This window comes from Ixodes scapularis, unplaced genomic scaffold (genome assembly GCF_016920785.2).
Source record: "Ixodes scapularis isolate PalLabHiFi unplaced genomic scaffold, ASM1692078v2 PGA_scaffold45__5_contigs__length_3442486, whole genome shotgun sequence".
In the NCBI taxonomy this organism is placed as follows: Eukaryota; Metazoa; Arthropoda; class Arachnida; order Ixodida; family Ixodidae; genus Ixodes; species Ixodes scapularis.
The window spans coordinates 1,723,215-1,739,591 of record NW_024609874.1 but is presented as its reverse complement, the minus strand read 5'-3'; the positions used below and the strand labels follow the sequence as shown (position 1 = coordinate 1,739,591).

At 46.2% G+C, this 16,377-nt stretch overlaps 2 protein-coding genes across 2 annotated transcripts in view; both read left to right on the top strand.

Moving 5' to 3' along the window:
• The window catches only part of LOC115321584 (connectin-like), a 173,508-nt gene extending 172,841 nt beyond the window's left edge, over nucleotides 1-667 (top strand). The window contains exon 3 of the mRNA XM_040206094.3: nucleotides 105-667. Within this exon, the coding sequence (XP_040062028.2) occupies nucleotides 105-667 (563 nt within the window). The remainder of the gene's footprint in view (nucleotides 1-104) is intronic.
• A 10,200-nt stretch (nucleotides 668-10,867) lies between these two features.
• On the top strand, nucleotides 10,868-12,758 carry LOC120836962 (centrosomal protein of 83 kDa-like). The gene is made up of 3 exons (XM_040206095.1): nucleotides 10,868-11,654; nucleotides 11,813-12,505; nucleotides 12,589-12,758. Exons 1-3 carry the CDS (start codon nucleotides 10,868-10,870, stop codon nucleotides 12,756-12,758), a joined length of 1,650 nt encoding a protein of 549 aa, XP_040062029.1.
• Nucleotides 12,759-16,377: the final 3,619 nt, after the last annotated feature.

Below are 16,377 nucleotides of genomic sequence, written 5' to 3'. Positions count from 1 at the left end.
GATTTCTGGAAACGAGTAACTTGCTTAAATGCGGTTGGATCGACGAATGATTATTTTTAGCAGCGTGTCTGATTGCCTCGTTCGTACCATCTCTTCTTTTGCAGGCAACAAGTTCAGCTGCGACTGCAGGATCTCCTGGATCGCGCATCTGGCCAATGCCACCAGGAACGACAACTTCCGGCGCGAGCTGCGGCACATCAAGTGCGACTTCGCGGTGACCGACGGTGCGACGGGTACCAGCAGCAAGGTGGCCCGCCTCAGTGCCAAGGAGCTCAACTGCCCCGAAGATCACCAGAAGCCCAAGTTCGAGAACTCGCTCCCCGACGCTAAGGTCGACAGCACGACAATGACCACCGTGGCTTCGTCGGACCAAGGCGACATCCTCGAACAGCGGGACGACAAGAACCAGATCGAAGTGGAGGAGTCTGAAGAGGCGCTGGCCTCGGAGGCGCGAGACGACGCGACCGCAACGACGCAGACAATGAAGAACGAGATTGACATGGTGCTGAGTCAGCGGAAGGTGATGCAGAAGCAAGCCGCCCACTCGCGGAAGGACAACGGAAACTCCGGCGCCTCGCTGGTCGGCTGGAGCATCACGCTGCAGAATTTCTTCGCCGTGGTGGCGAGCGGGATGACCACCGCAGGGATTTTGGTCCGGCATAGCTGATCTCATCAAACCGAGATTATCCCTGTTTTCTGACTTAAAAAAATGCGCGTGACGAATAATGAGACCTATTAGATAGCAGAGTGGGTGCAAAAAACCACCGGTACGCACTCAAAGCTCTTACACCTCAGTCAATGTAAATTCTTGTACAGGGGTAGGAGTTTTCGCTTTTGGTTACGTTGATATTAATGTGCTGTATACTTACAACACCATAATGATATTGAAATTGCACCAAAGTGATCCCGAATATTTATTTCTGAAATGTATAAATATTCGCACGTCAAGATACGATGCTGCAAAAATCACTTTACCTGGCGGCGATGTCGGTGAAGTCTTCATTATTATTTATACTTTTATTAAATACGCTGTAAGCTATCAGAAGTTTTTCGGTGAATGCTGCATCGGGAGGCGGTCCAAATAATATTCGCTGGGCCCATTTTAATCAATTTATCCAACGGAAAGGACGATCAATACAATGTTCCAATTGTAAAAAAACAAAATTATATTAAAATAATTTAGGTCAATAAATACAAATAAAACATTTAGACGTTAGATGTCTTGACATTGTGAGGTCGGTCTTCGAGAATATGGTGACAGTGGTTCTTGTCGTAGATAAGAGCGTGGGCTCAAACTGGTAGCTTGGCTTCTTTAACCTGCCTTCCGTAGTAGTGATATTCTTCCGCACGCCCGTAGCAGGTAGGGGTGGCGACTAAAGTCAGAATTTCTCTATTTTGCAGCGGCAACTTTAGCTTTACGTGGTCTCAACTGCGGTTTAAAAAAAAATGGGAGGTCTCCATGATAGAGTAACCATCGGAGCGCGGTACCGCTCGCCCTTCTCATTCGCTTGTCAATAGGGAGTTTAGGGAACCGTGTTTGCACATCCGATACGCTACAATGGGACCTCCGATACAAACTGCGCATGCGCTACCCCACAAGGCCCACACATGCTCAGTTCGTACTGGAGGGCCCATCGAACCGTATCGGGAGTGCAAAAACGTTTCCCTAAAACTTTCGAATATACTAGAATTGAACCGTACTCCTAGCTGGTACAGTCACTGACAAGGAGTGTGGCCTTAATCTTTTCTTTGTCTCGTCATTCGGTCTTTGGATTCCTTCTCGTAGGATGCAGCAGTCTTGTTGGCTGAGAAATGATAGTAAGATGTTTCGAATTTTCTACGCCCAGCATTATTCAAGCTCTCAATAACAATAACGAGAACGTGAAAAAAAAGAGCTCTGTATCAAGGCACTAGGTAGCAACCGTCGTTTCACTCAGAGACTGCTCCGAAGAAGATAAGTATCATAACGAAACGCGAGCTGCCACTCCGCGTTCCCATGAGGGTCCTTTTCGACTTCACAAAGAGAGAGTGCCGAAGGATTGGTGTTTTCTGTGCATCACGATGCAGCATACATGCAATAACTTTCGAATGTATAGAAATACTCCCACAGCGGTTGAGGTTCGAGATGATTTGCTGCGTGCCTACTTGAGATTTCTTTTTTTCTGTCTGGAGCCAAAGTTATTTGCGTGAGCAAATGATCGGTGGTTGGTTCTTAATGTGGTAGGTTGTCGGCCGGTGAGATCACCTCACACACAAAAACGATCCCGCTCGCAGGAAGCGTTCCCGTGAGCTAAAACGGACGTCACATCGGTTTGTTAACCTCGGATGATTTGTTCTCGAAAACGTGTTTCGTTTCCTCTCACTCGTGTCTCTCATTTTATTTTCGGGTCCAGTGAGCAGAATTGGTATGCGAGCACCCAATACCTTGTTGCATGGATTGTTACTTGACGATTAAGGGAAACAGTGATATTTGTTTCGGATAGTTTAGAATCTTGCGAAAGGCTAGGTTTTTTTAGAATGGTTGGAAACGCGGATTGGATTTACTCATCGTGCTTGTTTTTGCGCGAATAAGGAAAAAAAAAAAAAACTTGTATTTTTTATAAAGTTGTGTGCATAGATAACGTTAAATAATTATTGACACCTCCGAAATATGTGGCATGGAGAAAGCTTTTAACTATAAAAAAGAACGTTTTCTAAAGAGCCTTCATAAATACACTATCTAAAACACATAGAACGCAACCGAGTCCAACCTTAACAACTATTTAAGCCACTGCATTTTGGCGTGATTCTTTCTTATGTCACCGTCTCGGACTCTTTAAGTGTTAAAACTGAGATTTATAACACGAATGCAAACAATTATAATCCGGTTAAACAATACAGTTTTGAATATTGTTCTCGTCAATGGTAAGCGTTCCAAGAAAAAGGAACCTGTGATTATTCTAGTTCTTGTAGTTTCTACAAAATACACAAATGAAAACAAACAAAAAATTACTATCAATGCTAGGGTGGCAATAACAATGTTTGACAATGAAGAAGGAACATCCCCGAAGCGTGCGATTTCTGCTGTTTTTCGTGTGGTTTCGACACGAGCCAGTTGGATGTTTGGGAAGCAAGGTATATGCTATTGAAAGAATAAGCACAGGGACGAACGCGAAGACATATGAAGATGTGTCTCCTTTTCCGTCCCTGTGTTTATTCTTTCAGCAACGTATAATTTCATCAACGTGCTCACCTTCTAAACATAATATACCAGACGTGATTTTTTTTTTCTTGTGCCTTTCCTAGCGGCGAGGCTAATTAAGATGATAGCTCATGATGATTTTATTTTGTCGTCATACTAAAGAAAATGAGTATTTTCAAAGCTTGTACAGATAGGTTGGAGCGTAAATATGAATCATGTTGAAGGTAGAATGCGTTAGTCGTAACATTAGCATCCTATTGCGCACCCTAGACGTAGCTAGTCACAACGTGTTTTCGTCTCAATTTTGTGAGTGATTCCTTACGTTTCTCCTTGTGGAACACGCTTTACGCACGCAATGACGACTATGCTATTTGGTGCATACCAATATCAACCTGAATTAATATGAACGTGCATTTGACGCCAAAAACAAAGTCATAACCTTTATATGTGTCCTTGTTTCGATGCGGATTTTCTGACATTCCCGAAATGTTTGTTTATATAGTTTCGTCTGAAAAGCTTGTATTTTTCGCAATGCTGCCATGGAAATGTTTAAGAAAATATCATTAAACTAAACGCGCGATCAAGGTCATTCTGCCACGGCTTGAGCGTAAATGCACTTGCATAATAATTTTGAATAAGTGTCCGTAATTTCTATACCAAGAACAGATGTAGTTTTGTAGCTCTAAAAACCAAAAAAAGTATCTAAAGTCATGATACAATTTTTTCTGCAGGACCACATGTTGAAGATCCCAGCAGGGAGCGCAATATCTGGCTAGTAAAATTGCTCTCAACAGAGGAACGGCGCTATATGTTGCTTGGAATGTTCTGATACTACACGGCGACTGGAATATCGTTGTAATCTGCGTTTAGGGTTTGCATAAGAACTTCCAGAAGATGCTGACCTTACGCTTATATAATCTGTGCTCGTTTGAATGCTGCGAATACTTTGTGTATGATTTCCCAAAGTCCAGCGTAATTAGCTGAATGTGAAGCGATGAGATGTTAGGTGATCTATACCTTCTTGGAAGGGCCTTGTATAAAACACCGGAATGCACTCAGAACGGTATCATTTATTTATTTTTTAACCAGTTTGGCCAACGAAGCAAGCGAACAGTGTAGTTGGCTGAAGTGGTTAAAATCACCTAAAAATAGATGCTACAAGTGCATTTCGGCAAAGTATGCTGCCAGGCACCTCCGAGAGTGCTTATTCTCTTGAAAATGATGAGAGCTTCGGCCCTGCCACTTTTGTTTGTGTGTTGTGTGTCCCCGCTTCTGCGATCAAGCGACGACGCTCTGCTGCGAAGCGAGCTTCATCTGCCCCAGGATGTAAACCCAGTGCCTTTTTGGGTCAAAGGTAAATTTCAGGAGAAGTAAAGTTCTGTTTTCCCGCCCGGGAAGTCGTTGATTCGTCTTTTTAGTTTGTGGCCCACGCTGGAACAGTCTGTTCGTTAGTACCTCTTGCCGTGATCCAAAATATCCTAACCTGCTACCGGAAAAAAAAGAAAACCTCTTAGAAATCTTTTTTAAATACTAAAAAAAAAACTAAGAAGCTAAAAATAGACGTAGAGATAGATTGGAAACATCAAAACTTTAACCTTTTTGACTCAGTATATTTTCTTTTGCATTTAGCGCAATATCGCGCTGTCAATGTAATGTATTTATGCATTTTAATCGATTCCCAAACACACCATGTAAGTAGTTTATTGGTAAGATTATATGTACATAGTAGTGTAAGTGAAAAAGAAAGAAATCTTTTACGATTTTTTTTCCAATTCTCGGCGAACCTGTGTAATAAAGTAATAAATTGTAACACATTTATTTAAAACAGATACGCAATCGCCATTCTTATCGCCATGAAAGCGCGCTGCCGAGATGTTTCGAGAAAACTGAAGTCAGTGATGCTGTTTAACAGATAACAGGATCTTCCACAAAAAGGAAACCGGTTTTATAAAAATCGGTTTATACAAAACAGCTATAATTGACTTTCGAGAGTATGAAATCACCTACAACCTGTCATATATTAAGAAAAAGCGTTTTTTTTTTTTTACGAACTAATTTTAAACCTTGATAAAAATGAAACGAGGCAAGCGGCATCAAGTGATTGGAATTGGTAGTCATGGCCCATAATGTATTTTATGGTATTAAGAGGATGACAAGGCTTGATAGCGCCGATCATGGAAAGCACCTGATGTTCTCTGTGAAAAGGGGGAGGGTACCAAACCCTGTTGGACATTCTCTTAGTGATAACAAGGTCCAGGTTTTTTACCAGTGAAATTGCCTACCAATCCGGGCGCGCTGAAAATCGCCCTTTCAATTGTATCAAGATGATAAAAAAAGTGAATTTTGTGTTGAGTGCTTCGCGGTGCAGTATGAGGAACGGCCGAGAGCGTGGCCGTTCGAATAATGTTTTACAGTGAGAAACTGAGCTGCCTGGCCGTGCGATGTTTTAGCTAAGAGTGCGATGTTATAACGAAAAACTCCATGCTTTTTTGTTGTTTATTTTGTCCCTTGGGACTCACAAAGAGGAACCCTCAAGCGAAGGCCTGTCGCATGAACTCGTATGCAGATTGTTCAAAAGCTGGCACGCTGTCGAATTCGGTTAAGGCTCGTTGAATTCGACAACAGGCGAGAGGACCCCTAAAAGTTTTACGGTGCTCGAGACAAGTTCATTAATAGGCACAACAAGCGCTGGGTTCCAACTGTTGCAAACCAGGTTCCTTTGCATTCACAACTCGTTCAATGTCGAGCTACATGTTCGCGACAGGAGCAGTCGTAGGACAATGGGACACCTGGAACGTTCGCCTAAACATTTTCACTAACTTCCAGGTAACGTGTTTACCATGTTCCTTAATTCGGATTTAATGATTAGCTCACTCGTGCATTATTTTTTCTCTCTGTTTACATTCGAGTCACCTTGAGTGGATCCGTCAAGCATTTTGAAAGCAGCGCTTATACACCTTAAAAGTACCCAAAATACTACCATCCCCCGAGTAAACACACTTTGTGTCATGCACTGCAAAATTAAAAGCGCTTTCAATAAAAGACGATACAAAAACAAAATGGCAGCGACTTTTATTTTTAAACACCTATAATGCATTAGGTGCATTACTGAAGGGCCATTTTTTATTTGCTTAAAAGATGTTTGAGGATCTGGAGAGTCGCTTCGACGAGTTTAGAACAATATTCTTTTTTATTGGACATGTCACCCCGCACTACGGAGGGTATCTGCATGTCGTGACTATAGTGGGAGGCTCTGGCATGCGCATTAGCCGGATTTCGTGCAAAGTCGTCCAGCAGGTGCAGTGGTAGAGCATCAGGTCGTTGACAGAATGAGCATAGTTGTAAACCCGAGACTGGGGATACAGACGAGGGACAAACACAGAACGACATGGACGAGTCCCTTGTCCGTATCCCCTGACATCCAGCGCCACACAACAACGTTACTTCGAGGTATTCCGGAAAATAAATTCCAAGAATGTCTCCCGCACTGGCACCACCGTCTGGCGATACGCATAGCTTCGCAAGAGGAGTTCTTTGAAGTTTACATCAGGCCATTAGTGCACAGGTAAGCGATATTTGCTTTCATAGGGTCCTTCCGGGAATGGAACTGTCGCAGGTCGCATATTCCGGTGTTTTTGAGATCGGTAGAAGCATATTTTGTAAGGCTCTTGCAATTGTCCGGAACTGAAACCCATCTTTTGTATGGAGCATGCGTGTCCACAATATTCACGCATTAATCTAATTAGATACTAATGGGAGTAATATTTTTTCCTCTACTAGTAGGAAATATCTAAAACTTACGAGAAAAGTTGGTTGCCTTGAGAGACAGCTTGGCTTACCAAAAGACAGCACCCACTCGGCGTCACTGTTTTTACAGGTGTGCCGTTTTGGAAAATAAAACCATATGACTATGCAAAGGAAAAAGAGAAAAGAACTGCCGAACACAGTATCCGTTTCTTTTGTTTTGGGGTTTTCACTTCTGCAATTTCGCAACACGCGAACATGAAGAATCAGGTAATTAAATGTCGTTATTCGTCATCATTTCGTAAAAATGAAATATTTAAAATTCATCCTCCCTAATCTTAAAAAAAAAAAAAAAAAATCACCAACACCAGTAGCGGATTGCGAGCAACACGTTGATGCTACCGCGCTACAACTGATAAGCTGGGGGAGGGGGGGGGGAGCTTTATATGTCAAATTTAATACAAAAAAGCACTACCAGTGATTTTAGTCGGTCTGTTTGTTGGGGCAACTTCCAGAATCAATTATAAACTCAACAATTGTGGAAGCAAGACAGGTAGTTGTTTTGATCACATTAATCCTCAATTACTACCTACCATCGTTCCAGTAAAACAATTCACTTCTGTTTTCCAGAATTTGTCTAGTGCATTAGTGGCAGCCATTTGTTACGGGACGGCGAACGCAGAACGACTTTCCCCCAGCAGACTCTGGACAAAAATCCCCCGGAGCCCGCGGCGGAGTATTAGGCCGTTAAATTAAAATCTTATTGGTTTCGCCCCCCGACTCGCCTCGTCGACTTTCACAACGCGTCTCGGAAAACTGTCGACCCTCCTTTCTTGTTCCGATTTGAACATGACGGTGCGAATAATCAAAGAAATGGCCTCCGGATCCCATGGGAGACTCAAGCAATACCATCTAGAAGACAAGGCCTTTCGCCCATACAGTTATTACAATAAACGCTAGAGGTTCAGGTGGTGCTAGTGTGTTGTTGCATTTTAAAGAAGACAGCAATCAGCCTAAATTTCAATTCCGGTAATGCATTCCTATGGAAAAGCGCGAATGCGTTTTCCTCTTCGCGCTCGATTATAAGAGCAAACATTGTTTAGTGTGTTTTTCTTTAGAATTTATGGCGTCGAACACTGTATTGCGCTAAAATAGCCTTCAGATCTCTCCTCAAAACAAACTACTTCGTGCCTACCCCGTTCGCTTCTACCGGGACTGACCCCTCATGCAAAGTATGACCTTTTTAAAAGTTTAAAATAGCGCAAACGACGAGGGACGACAAGCAGAAGGACACCCACACAGCTGGGAATGCAAGAACCTGCGCGACTTTAGAGCAGAGGCGTGGGACTCGCTACCCAGGGAGAAAAGGCCCACGACGCTTGAGGACTGGACCCATCTCGGGGGACAGCCGCAGCACAAAAAATAAATCATTGACTCCCTGATCCGCTACATCGGGGACTCTGAAATCCATCACTTCATCTAGATTTACACATGGTCCCTTACTCTTTCCCATCCATCGCCACAATCCTTTCCCTCTCGCCTCGGGACATGAACCCATAGACGAGTGAGCCTTTCCTTAAATCAATAAATGTTACTGTCCCCGAATGGTGAAGGTCGTATATTTCTATCAATAAATTAACGTGAGTAGGGGCTCGAAGAAGCGTACCTATTTGCGCACATGATTCAAGGCCTTGCAGGGCGCGAGCGTACGTGCTTAAAGGCCGCGTGGGGCGCCACCACGCCTCCGCGAAGGCCCGAAACCAATAGTGTCCCTGCAAGGAGATGACCGAAGCCCGAGTAAAATTTTCGCATTCTTTCTGACCGTGTTCAGACACATTTCCTTCCACCATCCTCCGGACTGAGGAGCAGCTGCGCGGGCGGAGCTTCGTCGCAACCACTACCCCTCACCGTGCCTCATCTCCTCCTCAATCAGGTAACAGTTGGGACACCCCGTTCTAATTATTATTTTGCCGATCTATTATTAGCAACCGCAATTGCTATAGTAATATTCATTTTCACCGGGAACAGCCGTCGCTCCCTTTAGAAAAGCAAGTACCTCTCCACACAGATGTCATTGGTTCTGCTCAAAATGCTTTCGCGGTTCCTCGAAGTGCCGTACCAGACGCGACTCTTGGCGCTGGCGAGAGGGGTGCCACCCCCCTCTCGCCAGCGGACGCGCCGCGTCTTACTACCCAAGTTAAAATGCACCTAGGTCGGGACCCGCTACCTGAAAGCACCGCTGAGGCGTGGTTGTATAAAAACAATATTAATTGTGCCGCAAAACCTTGCAAACCAAGGGTTTTAAAACATCACGCGCCCTTCATTTTGTACTGAACTCTAATCAATTTCATACAAATAGACTCTTTTCCGTTTTTGTTACGCAAAAACATGCTTTCTAAAAGCTCAAGGTGACACAGTACAGACAACTGATAAAGAGTGGCGCTGTTGTCGTATTTAGCTCGGTCTCGGTGGACGCCAGCGGCCCAGGTTTCTACGGCAAGTTTCCCAACTGAGTGTTTTAGTAACATTGGTCGTCCCGGACCGAAATCACCTTTATTCGCACTACGATGCTCTCGTTTTTTGTTGTTTTTTTTCTTTCGGACGCGTAAGATGTCTGCTTTTCTTGTAACTCCGCTTTTATTAATTTCAGTAATAGCGTCAGATTTGCATGTGGACAATCGACTTCTTCTAGAGCATACTGACTGTTTTGATGTCATGAGGCTTTCTGATCTTAGAAGAAGAGGACATCCAGTAAGCACGCTCGCAGGAGGTGGCACGCGCTGTTGCGTTTGGAACTGACGAGCATTCGCCATAGCTGCCGCTTTGATCCCGTATGTATTTATTAAACAGTTTGCTTAAACCATCCTCTTCAGCTTAACTAGGAACATAACATGGTGTCATAAGTGGTGAGCAGCTCAACGTCCATATTTTAAATTTAACAAGCTACAGCAGCAACATTATGGCATCTGCTTCCCTACAAACACCGGCACCGTTCCATCCTGGTGACGACCCAGCAAGAGCATGGGAGGAGTGGAAATCATCGTACCTTATCTTCGAGGCAGCCTGTGAATATTCATCGAAGCCTATCGCAACTCGGAAAGCTTTTCTGCTCCACTGCCTTGGACCTCAGGCAAGACAAATTACGCAAACCTTTTCTCTGCAACCAACAGGAGATGGTCAAAGCGGGCAAAGAGAGAATGCAGTAGATTACATACTGCACGAATTTGATAAACTGTACGCACCTACAAAAGCGTGACACACGCAACAGCCATTTTTAACACAATGTGCCAAAAGCCAGAACAAACCATTGACGAATTTGTAACTGAGCTAAAACTGCAGGCTCAGAAATGCGACTACGGAGTTCAAGAAAACATGCCCATCTGTGACCGTATCATCATTGGGATACGAGATGTGGCTTTGCGCGAACGGTTGCTTCGTGAACCGAGTCTAACCTTAGACAAAATCATTTCAACCTGTAAAGCAGCTGAAATCTTAAACAAACACGTGAATGATATTCAAAAAACTGAAGACGAAGTTAGAGTTGATGGACTCTATCGTCAGCCATCTAGCTTCAGAGCAGCGCAACGAAGTTACCGACCATCCGGACCACAAAAAGACCAATCCAGCAACCGACAGCAAATTCCATGTTCGAGATGTGGTACTTACCATCAACCCCGAAACTGCCCAGCTTACAGAAAGCTCTGCCTTTCGTGTGGAAATTTTGGACATTTTTTCCGAATGTGCAACCAGACACAGCAGAAAACCTACGGATATCGGCGTGTTTCTGCAGTAGAAGAAACTTCCAACTCATCCATGAACAATGGCCGCAATAAAACGATCCATTTAAGAGGCATAACAATTGCGCCTCTTCCATCAACCAAAGCAACCAAGTTTGCGCAAACTGGGACAGAGCTGGAGAGGCGGTCAAAGAAAAAAAAGGGCATGTTGGCATCTCGCCCCAAAGAGGGACAAGGTCTGATTTCAGAGTTGGTTTTGGCAACGGCAGAAATGCAGCGAATGTCTTTGGAGCAGGAGAGAAATATCGAAGCGAGCTTTGGCCGTGAGCAGGCCCTTCAACGTGAGTGCAAGGCAGCTTCGGCTCTCCTGGGGAAGATGCAAGCGCAGCAAGCAGAATTTTCTCATGCCAAGTATCAGGAGTCTGAAGCATTGAAAGCCCAGTTAGTTTCTCTAAGTGGGGATTTGTCAAAGCAGCTGGAGCTTGTAGATGCCAAGATGGAGGAAGCGAACACCCTGAAGGAGAAGTTTGAAGCATCTCAGCTTGAGCTCGAAAGGTTTTCTGCCGAGTACTGCATCTTGCAGGATGTCCTTCTTCAAGACTGTGGCGAGGACTTGCCGCTAGTTCAGAATGATTCCGAACAACGAGAGGTCAGTGCCTTTCAGTACCTCAAGAAGCTGCTGGACATTGCAAAACGCAAGAGAGAGGCCCTGGAAAACCAGCTTGCTAAAAAAGAGGAGCAGTTCAATCTACTTCAGCAAAACTATCAGTACTTAAAGGACCGGTACCAGTGGCCGTTACAAGATCTCGGGGCATTTGTCCGGAGCATGATCGAAGCATTTGTCCGGAGCATCATCGAGCACACCAACCAGTCGTCCGAAGCTGCAGTGTCTCTTGAAGCAAGTCAGCTGGAAGACTTAAACCGTATGCTGGCAGTACTTCAGGAACGGGTCACATCCTTGAGAGTTAAGAACGAGCTCCTCGCTCAAGGAAGTCAGCAGTGGAAATCATCTTGTGAAGATGCGAGTGAAAAAATTAGATGCGTGTCTAATGAAAGTCGCCTCTGGCAGCAGAGACACGAAAAGGTGGCGGAGACTTTGAGAGAGAGAGAGAGAATGCTGTTAAGTGTAACAATTCGTCGCAAACGGAAGCAGACGGAAGCTCCTTTACCGAGAAGGCAGAAACAGAGTGCGAGATGTTAGACGAGAAAGTCAGCAGCCTCCTAAAACGCAACGGAAAGCTAGAAACCGAAGCCGACATTTTGTGGTCAGAACTTTCCTGCCTGGAGGAGCAAGCTGAGATGCTCGTCAGCGACAACAAACATTTTCAACAGCTAGCTGAGAATTTAAAACAGGCACGACATTGCCTCGAGAAGGAGTTGAAGACTCAGCGCGAGCAGCACGTCAAGGCCACCAAGGAGATGGAGAACGAGCACTGCACTGCGCTGGACGAAGCGGCCAAGTGTGAGGCAGCACTATCAGCGCTGAAGACAGACCACTCCCAGCTGTTGGACAAGTATAACCACATTGTATACAGACACAGGAACCTGCAGGAAGAGTTTCACGCGGCAGCCCAAGAGAAACGCAGTTGGGAGGACAGGTGCGCTCAGCTCACAAAAGAGTGGGCAACAGCCAGACGAGATCTCGCAGTCTTCGAGGAGCAGCAGGGCGCAGTGGGACAAAAGACCATGCAGGAGCTGCAAGAGCTGTGGCAAGCAAATCAGCAGTTGCAAGAGCGCTTTCGCCTGCTCAAGGACAAGCATCTCAAGGCTGAAGAACGGTTGGTACAAGCGCCAAACCAAAAAGTGGAGGCCTCGATGGAACATGTCGCCGAGGGCACTGGGGGTACAGCGAGAACTTTGGAGGCACCAGCAAGCCGAGTCGAGATAGAGGAACTCTCCCGGCGGTACGAGTCCCTTTTGAAACAGTCTCGTGCATAGGAGAACAAGTGGAACCAGGACAAGCAGCAGCAGAAACACATCGAGGACTTACAGGCGCAGCCGGTACCACACCAAAGAAGCACATGGAACAGCAGAAACGAATACAGCTGCTGAAAACTACTTCCCTACAGTCTCAAACGAAGCTGCTGAAGACTTAGTCCATACAGTTCCAAATGGCGAATCACTTGAGCACATTTCCATGTCTACAAGGTCAACAGGATACCCAAAAAACAAGAAGTCGACGCGTTGTGGTGAAGCCGCTATGATACAGAGACTGACAAGTGCCGCGATCGCACTGCGTTATCTTCAAAGAAAAAAAAAAGAAAGAAAAGAGAAAAGAAGAAGGGGGGCATGTTATGATGTCATGAGGCTTTCTGATCTTAGAAGAAGAGGACATCCAGTGAGCACGCTCGCAGGAGGTGGCACGCGCTGTTCCGTTTGCAACTGACGAGCATTCGCCATAGCTGCCACTTTGATCCCGTATGTATTTATTAAACAGTTTGCTTGAACCATCCTCCTCAGCTTAACTAGCAACATAACACTGACATCGCAATAATATGCATGGTTCGAAATTGCCATTTGCTTCTTCATCCTATTCGCCTATTTGAAAAAGGCGGTTATAAGCAACAGACTCATGAGGAATGAGAACTACAACAACGAAACAAATTCATTTATAAGAACAGTAAAGTTGAAACGTAGCTACGTTCTAAAATTTTTGTGCGTTGCCCTTAAAAAAAAAAAAAAAAAAAAAAAAAAAAAAACAGTGCGAAGGTACATTCGTGTTTTGTCTCGCTTACATAAGTTGTCACAGAGTGTTTTCTTCAGGAGAGCCCCAAAATTGCAACCTGGGCCTCTAAACTCGTCAAACACAAAGTTGTGGCCGAAGTTGACGGAACGCACCAATTGGTCTATAACGACGATGACTTGGCACCTTTTTCGCCAACGTCCAATCGGCGCGCTCCGTGAACTTTCGGCTCCAACTTTGTCTTTTACGAGTTTAGGGCCGCAAAAAGCTCTAACATCTTCCCCACGCGAAGAAAATGTCCTTCACTTATGAGGTGGCACCTATTTTTCAACATTCAAAGAAGCAGATACCCGTGACAGCTTCTTTCTTTTTTTTTCATTGGTCACCTCGCACGAAAATAGGCAAAACCAATGCGTTGCGGAGAATTCGCCTGCTAGTGGAGGCTCCGAGCTCGCCAGGGGCGCTGCGATCACTTTTCGACGGCGCTCCGCGGGGCCCCTACTCTCGCCAAGCTTCGGAGTGTTTGCCGCTTGAGGCGGGTCGGGGATCTGCTAACGAAACGGCATGCGCAGTTGTCTTCTAAATGGTATTGCTAGAGCCACTAGCAAAACGGGCAAGGCATGTTCAAATGTACGAAAGACAAAGATCAAGCAAGACAAGGCCGAGTAGGCTCTCCGTTGCCTTTCAACGTGTTTTTCTTCTTCTCCCGGGAAGTAGAAACCTCTCTGTGTTTATTTGTATTTTGACTTTTGGACCGTTTCACCCTTTCCAAATTCTTAGAGGTCTCCCGCCACCTGCACAAACATAGGGCCTTAGAACGCACCTGGTATCGCTGAGCCGCAGCGTTCTTCCGTATCAAAAAGTTCGTCTGCTTTCCTTGCCGTCACCATGGCAACGAACGCCGAATGAATAGAAGCACGCACGGTACCGCCGCGTGAAGCTAGCAACAGCTGACGCCATTTTACGAACGCCGTCTGCTAGCCAAAGCCGAACGCGGTGTGTCAGATCAACCGCCTCCGCCGGTGCGCCGCTAGCAAAGACGACGAAGCTGAGACACGCCGACGGCGATCGAGCAAGCAACAACACCGCGGGACGACTGCAACGGCGGCATTTATTCGGATCAAAGGCCGGCTTCGCCGGTGCGCCGCTAGCAAAGACGACGAAGCTGAGGCACGCCGACGGCGAATGGGCGAGCAACAGCACCGCGGGACGACCGCAACGGCGGCATTTATTTTGATCACAGGCGCGAAATAAGCAAGAACAATTTTTATTTGAATCATAACACCCGATATCCAAGTTGGGGACCACATACCTTTGCTGGGTCTTTCCTGTGAACTTTTTACAGAGACACGGGGTGCCGCATTAAAAACACAGCTCCGTTTGCAAAATATGGGGGCCCTGAAAAGGACCGTTTAGACCATTGCCAGAACCTATGACTGACGTAACGAGCACTTGACGAGCGGTTGGCGCATAAGTCGTCTTTATGCATGCAGGCGGGTGACGGGCTCAGCGCAGCGGATCCCTCGAAGTCACCGGGGCCCTCAAAATCCTCGCCCTGTCTGCGTCGGGGCTCTAGATTTTGGCGGCCGTGGCGACGAACGACTGGAATCTATCAGTGTTTCCGCGCGCCTTGTCTCTCCTCCAAAACATGAACTTTGCGAGGTGACCAGTGAAATGGTGGCTCTCGCGCCGTCCAGATGGAAGAGAGTTTTTGACGTGGGCCCAGGTGCAATCCACCGTATTGGTGTGCGCACCAGTGTTCGCGTCGACAAAGTTAAGCTTATGGTTGACGGTGAGGTGCGTGAAGCGAGCGTCATCTGCAAGCTTGAGATAGCCAGCCCAACAATCAGTGATTATTTTTGTTTCAGGGCGGACCCACTCGGCTACTAGCCCTTGCAGGGTTTTAGCGTCACGGGTCTCCACGGGAACAAGAAAGCAGCACCCGCTGCAACGCGCCACACCGCCGAAAACCCACTGGCCAGGCCTTAAATACCCGCGATGGTACTTGTGCCGACCGAACATACTCTCGTCTGGTTCTACAGTCACGCCGTCGCCACTAATCATGTCTGAATGCTTAAAGACGGCATTTACCACAACCTCCCGACAAAGGCTCGCCCAATCAGTTATTGTCTTACTTGCGATATCAGCCTCCCGCTGAATGACGGCGCACGGTAGGTTCTGGCATCTGGAGGATGATTTTCATGAGTTGGAGAAGCGTCAGGTGCGTGCGATCCTTCGAAAAGGGAACCACTCCGTATCGAGACCTCGCCCCGGCACTGAACTTTGGCCGACTTCCTCTTGGGCACCTCACAAATTATCCACACACCGCACCCCCCCCCCCCCCCGCCCCCCCCCCCCCCCCCGTGTAGCCATCCGTAGATCTAGCGCGGACTTGCAGCTTGTCATCGCAGCTTCGCACTCTGGACACACACGAAAACCCAGGAGCCAGGAGCAGGCCAACGCGCTAAAGCAAATTAATTGCTTCAAGAGGGTCTTCCATGGCGCCAAGAAGACGGTACAAGTTGAACGCCATGGCACTGCGATGCTCGCCTCTGGAAGAACAAAGCGCCGAGGGGGAACTGCGCGCTTCTTTCCATTTATTATATTTATTTCATCGCCATTTTATACCTCGTGACACAATTCTAACAAACTCATTGGTTGATCGGTCGAACCACACCATCGCGTGACAAAAAAAAAAAAAAAAAAAAAAAACGCCAAGCGTATGTCTACGGACGGCATCGTCACAGAGAAGGGAGCAGTCGAACCCAACAACAAAATGAAGTAACAAAGTGAATAAAAAAAAATAATAAGAAGGGAGCCGTTGGAGTTCCGGACGGCGTCTTCTTTGATGAGAGGAGCTGCTCTGGCCAGAGCGGCCAGAGCAGCCGTGCTGCTCTGGCTGCTCGGAATATTCCTTTTTATTCTTTTTCTTACTCTACTGGGTGCCACGACCCTTATTTGAAGCTGATTTGTTAAAATAATAACAAACAACGCGTTGGAACGGAGGAGGTAGAGAGTCTTGGCGTCAGAAT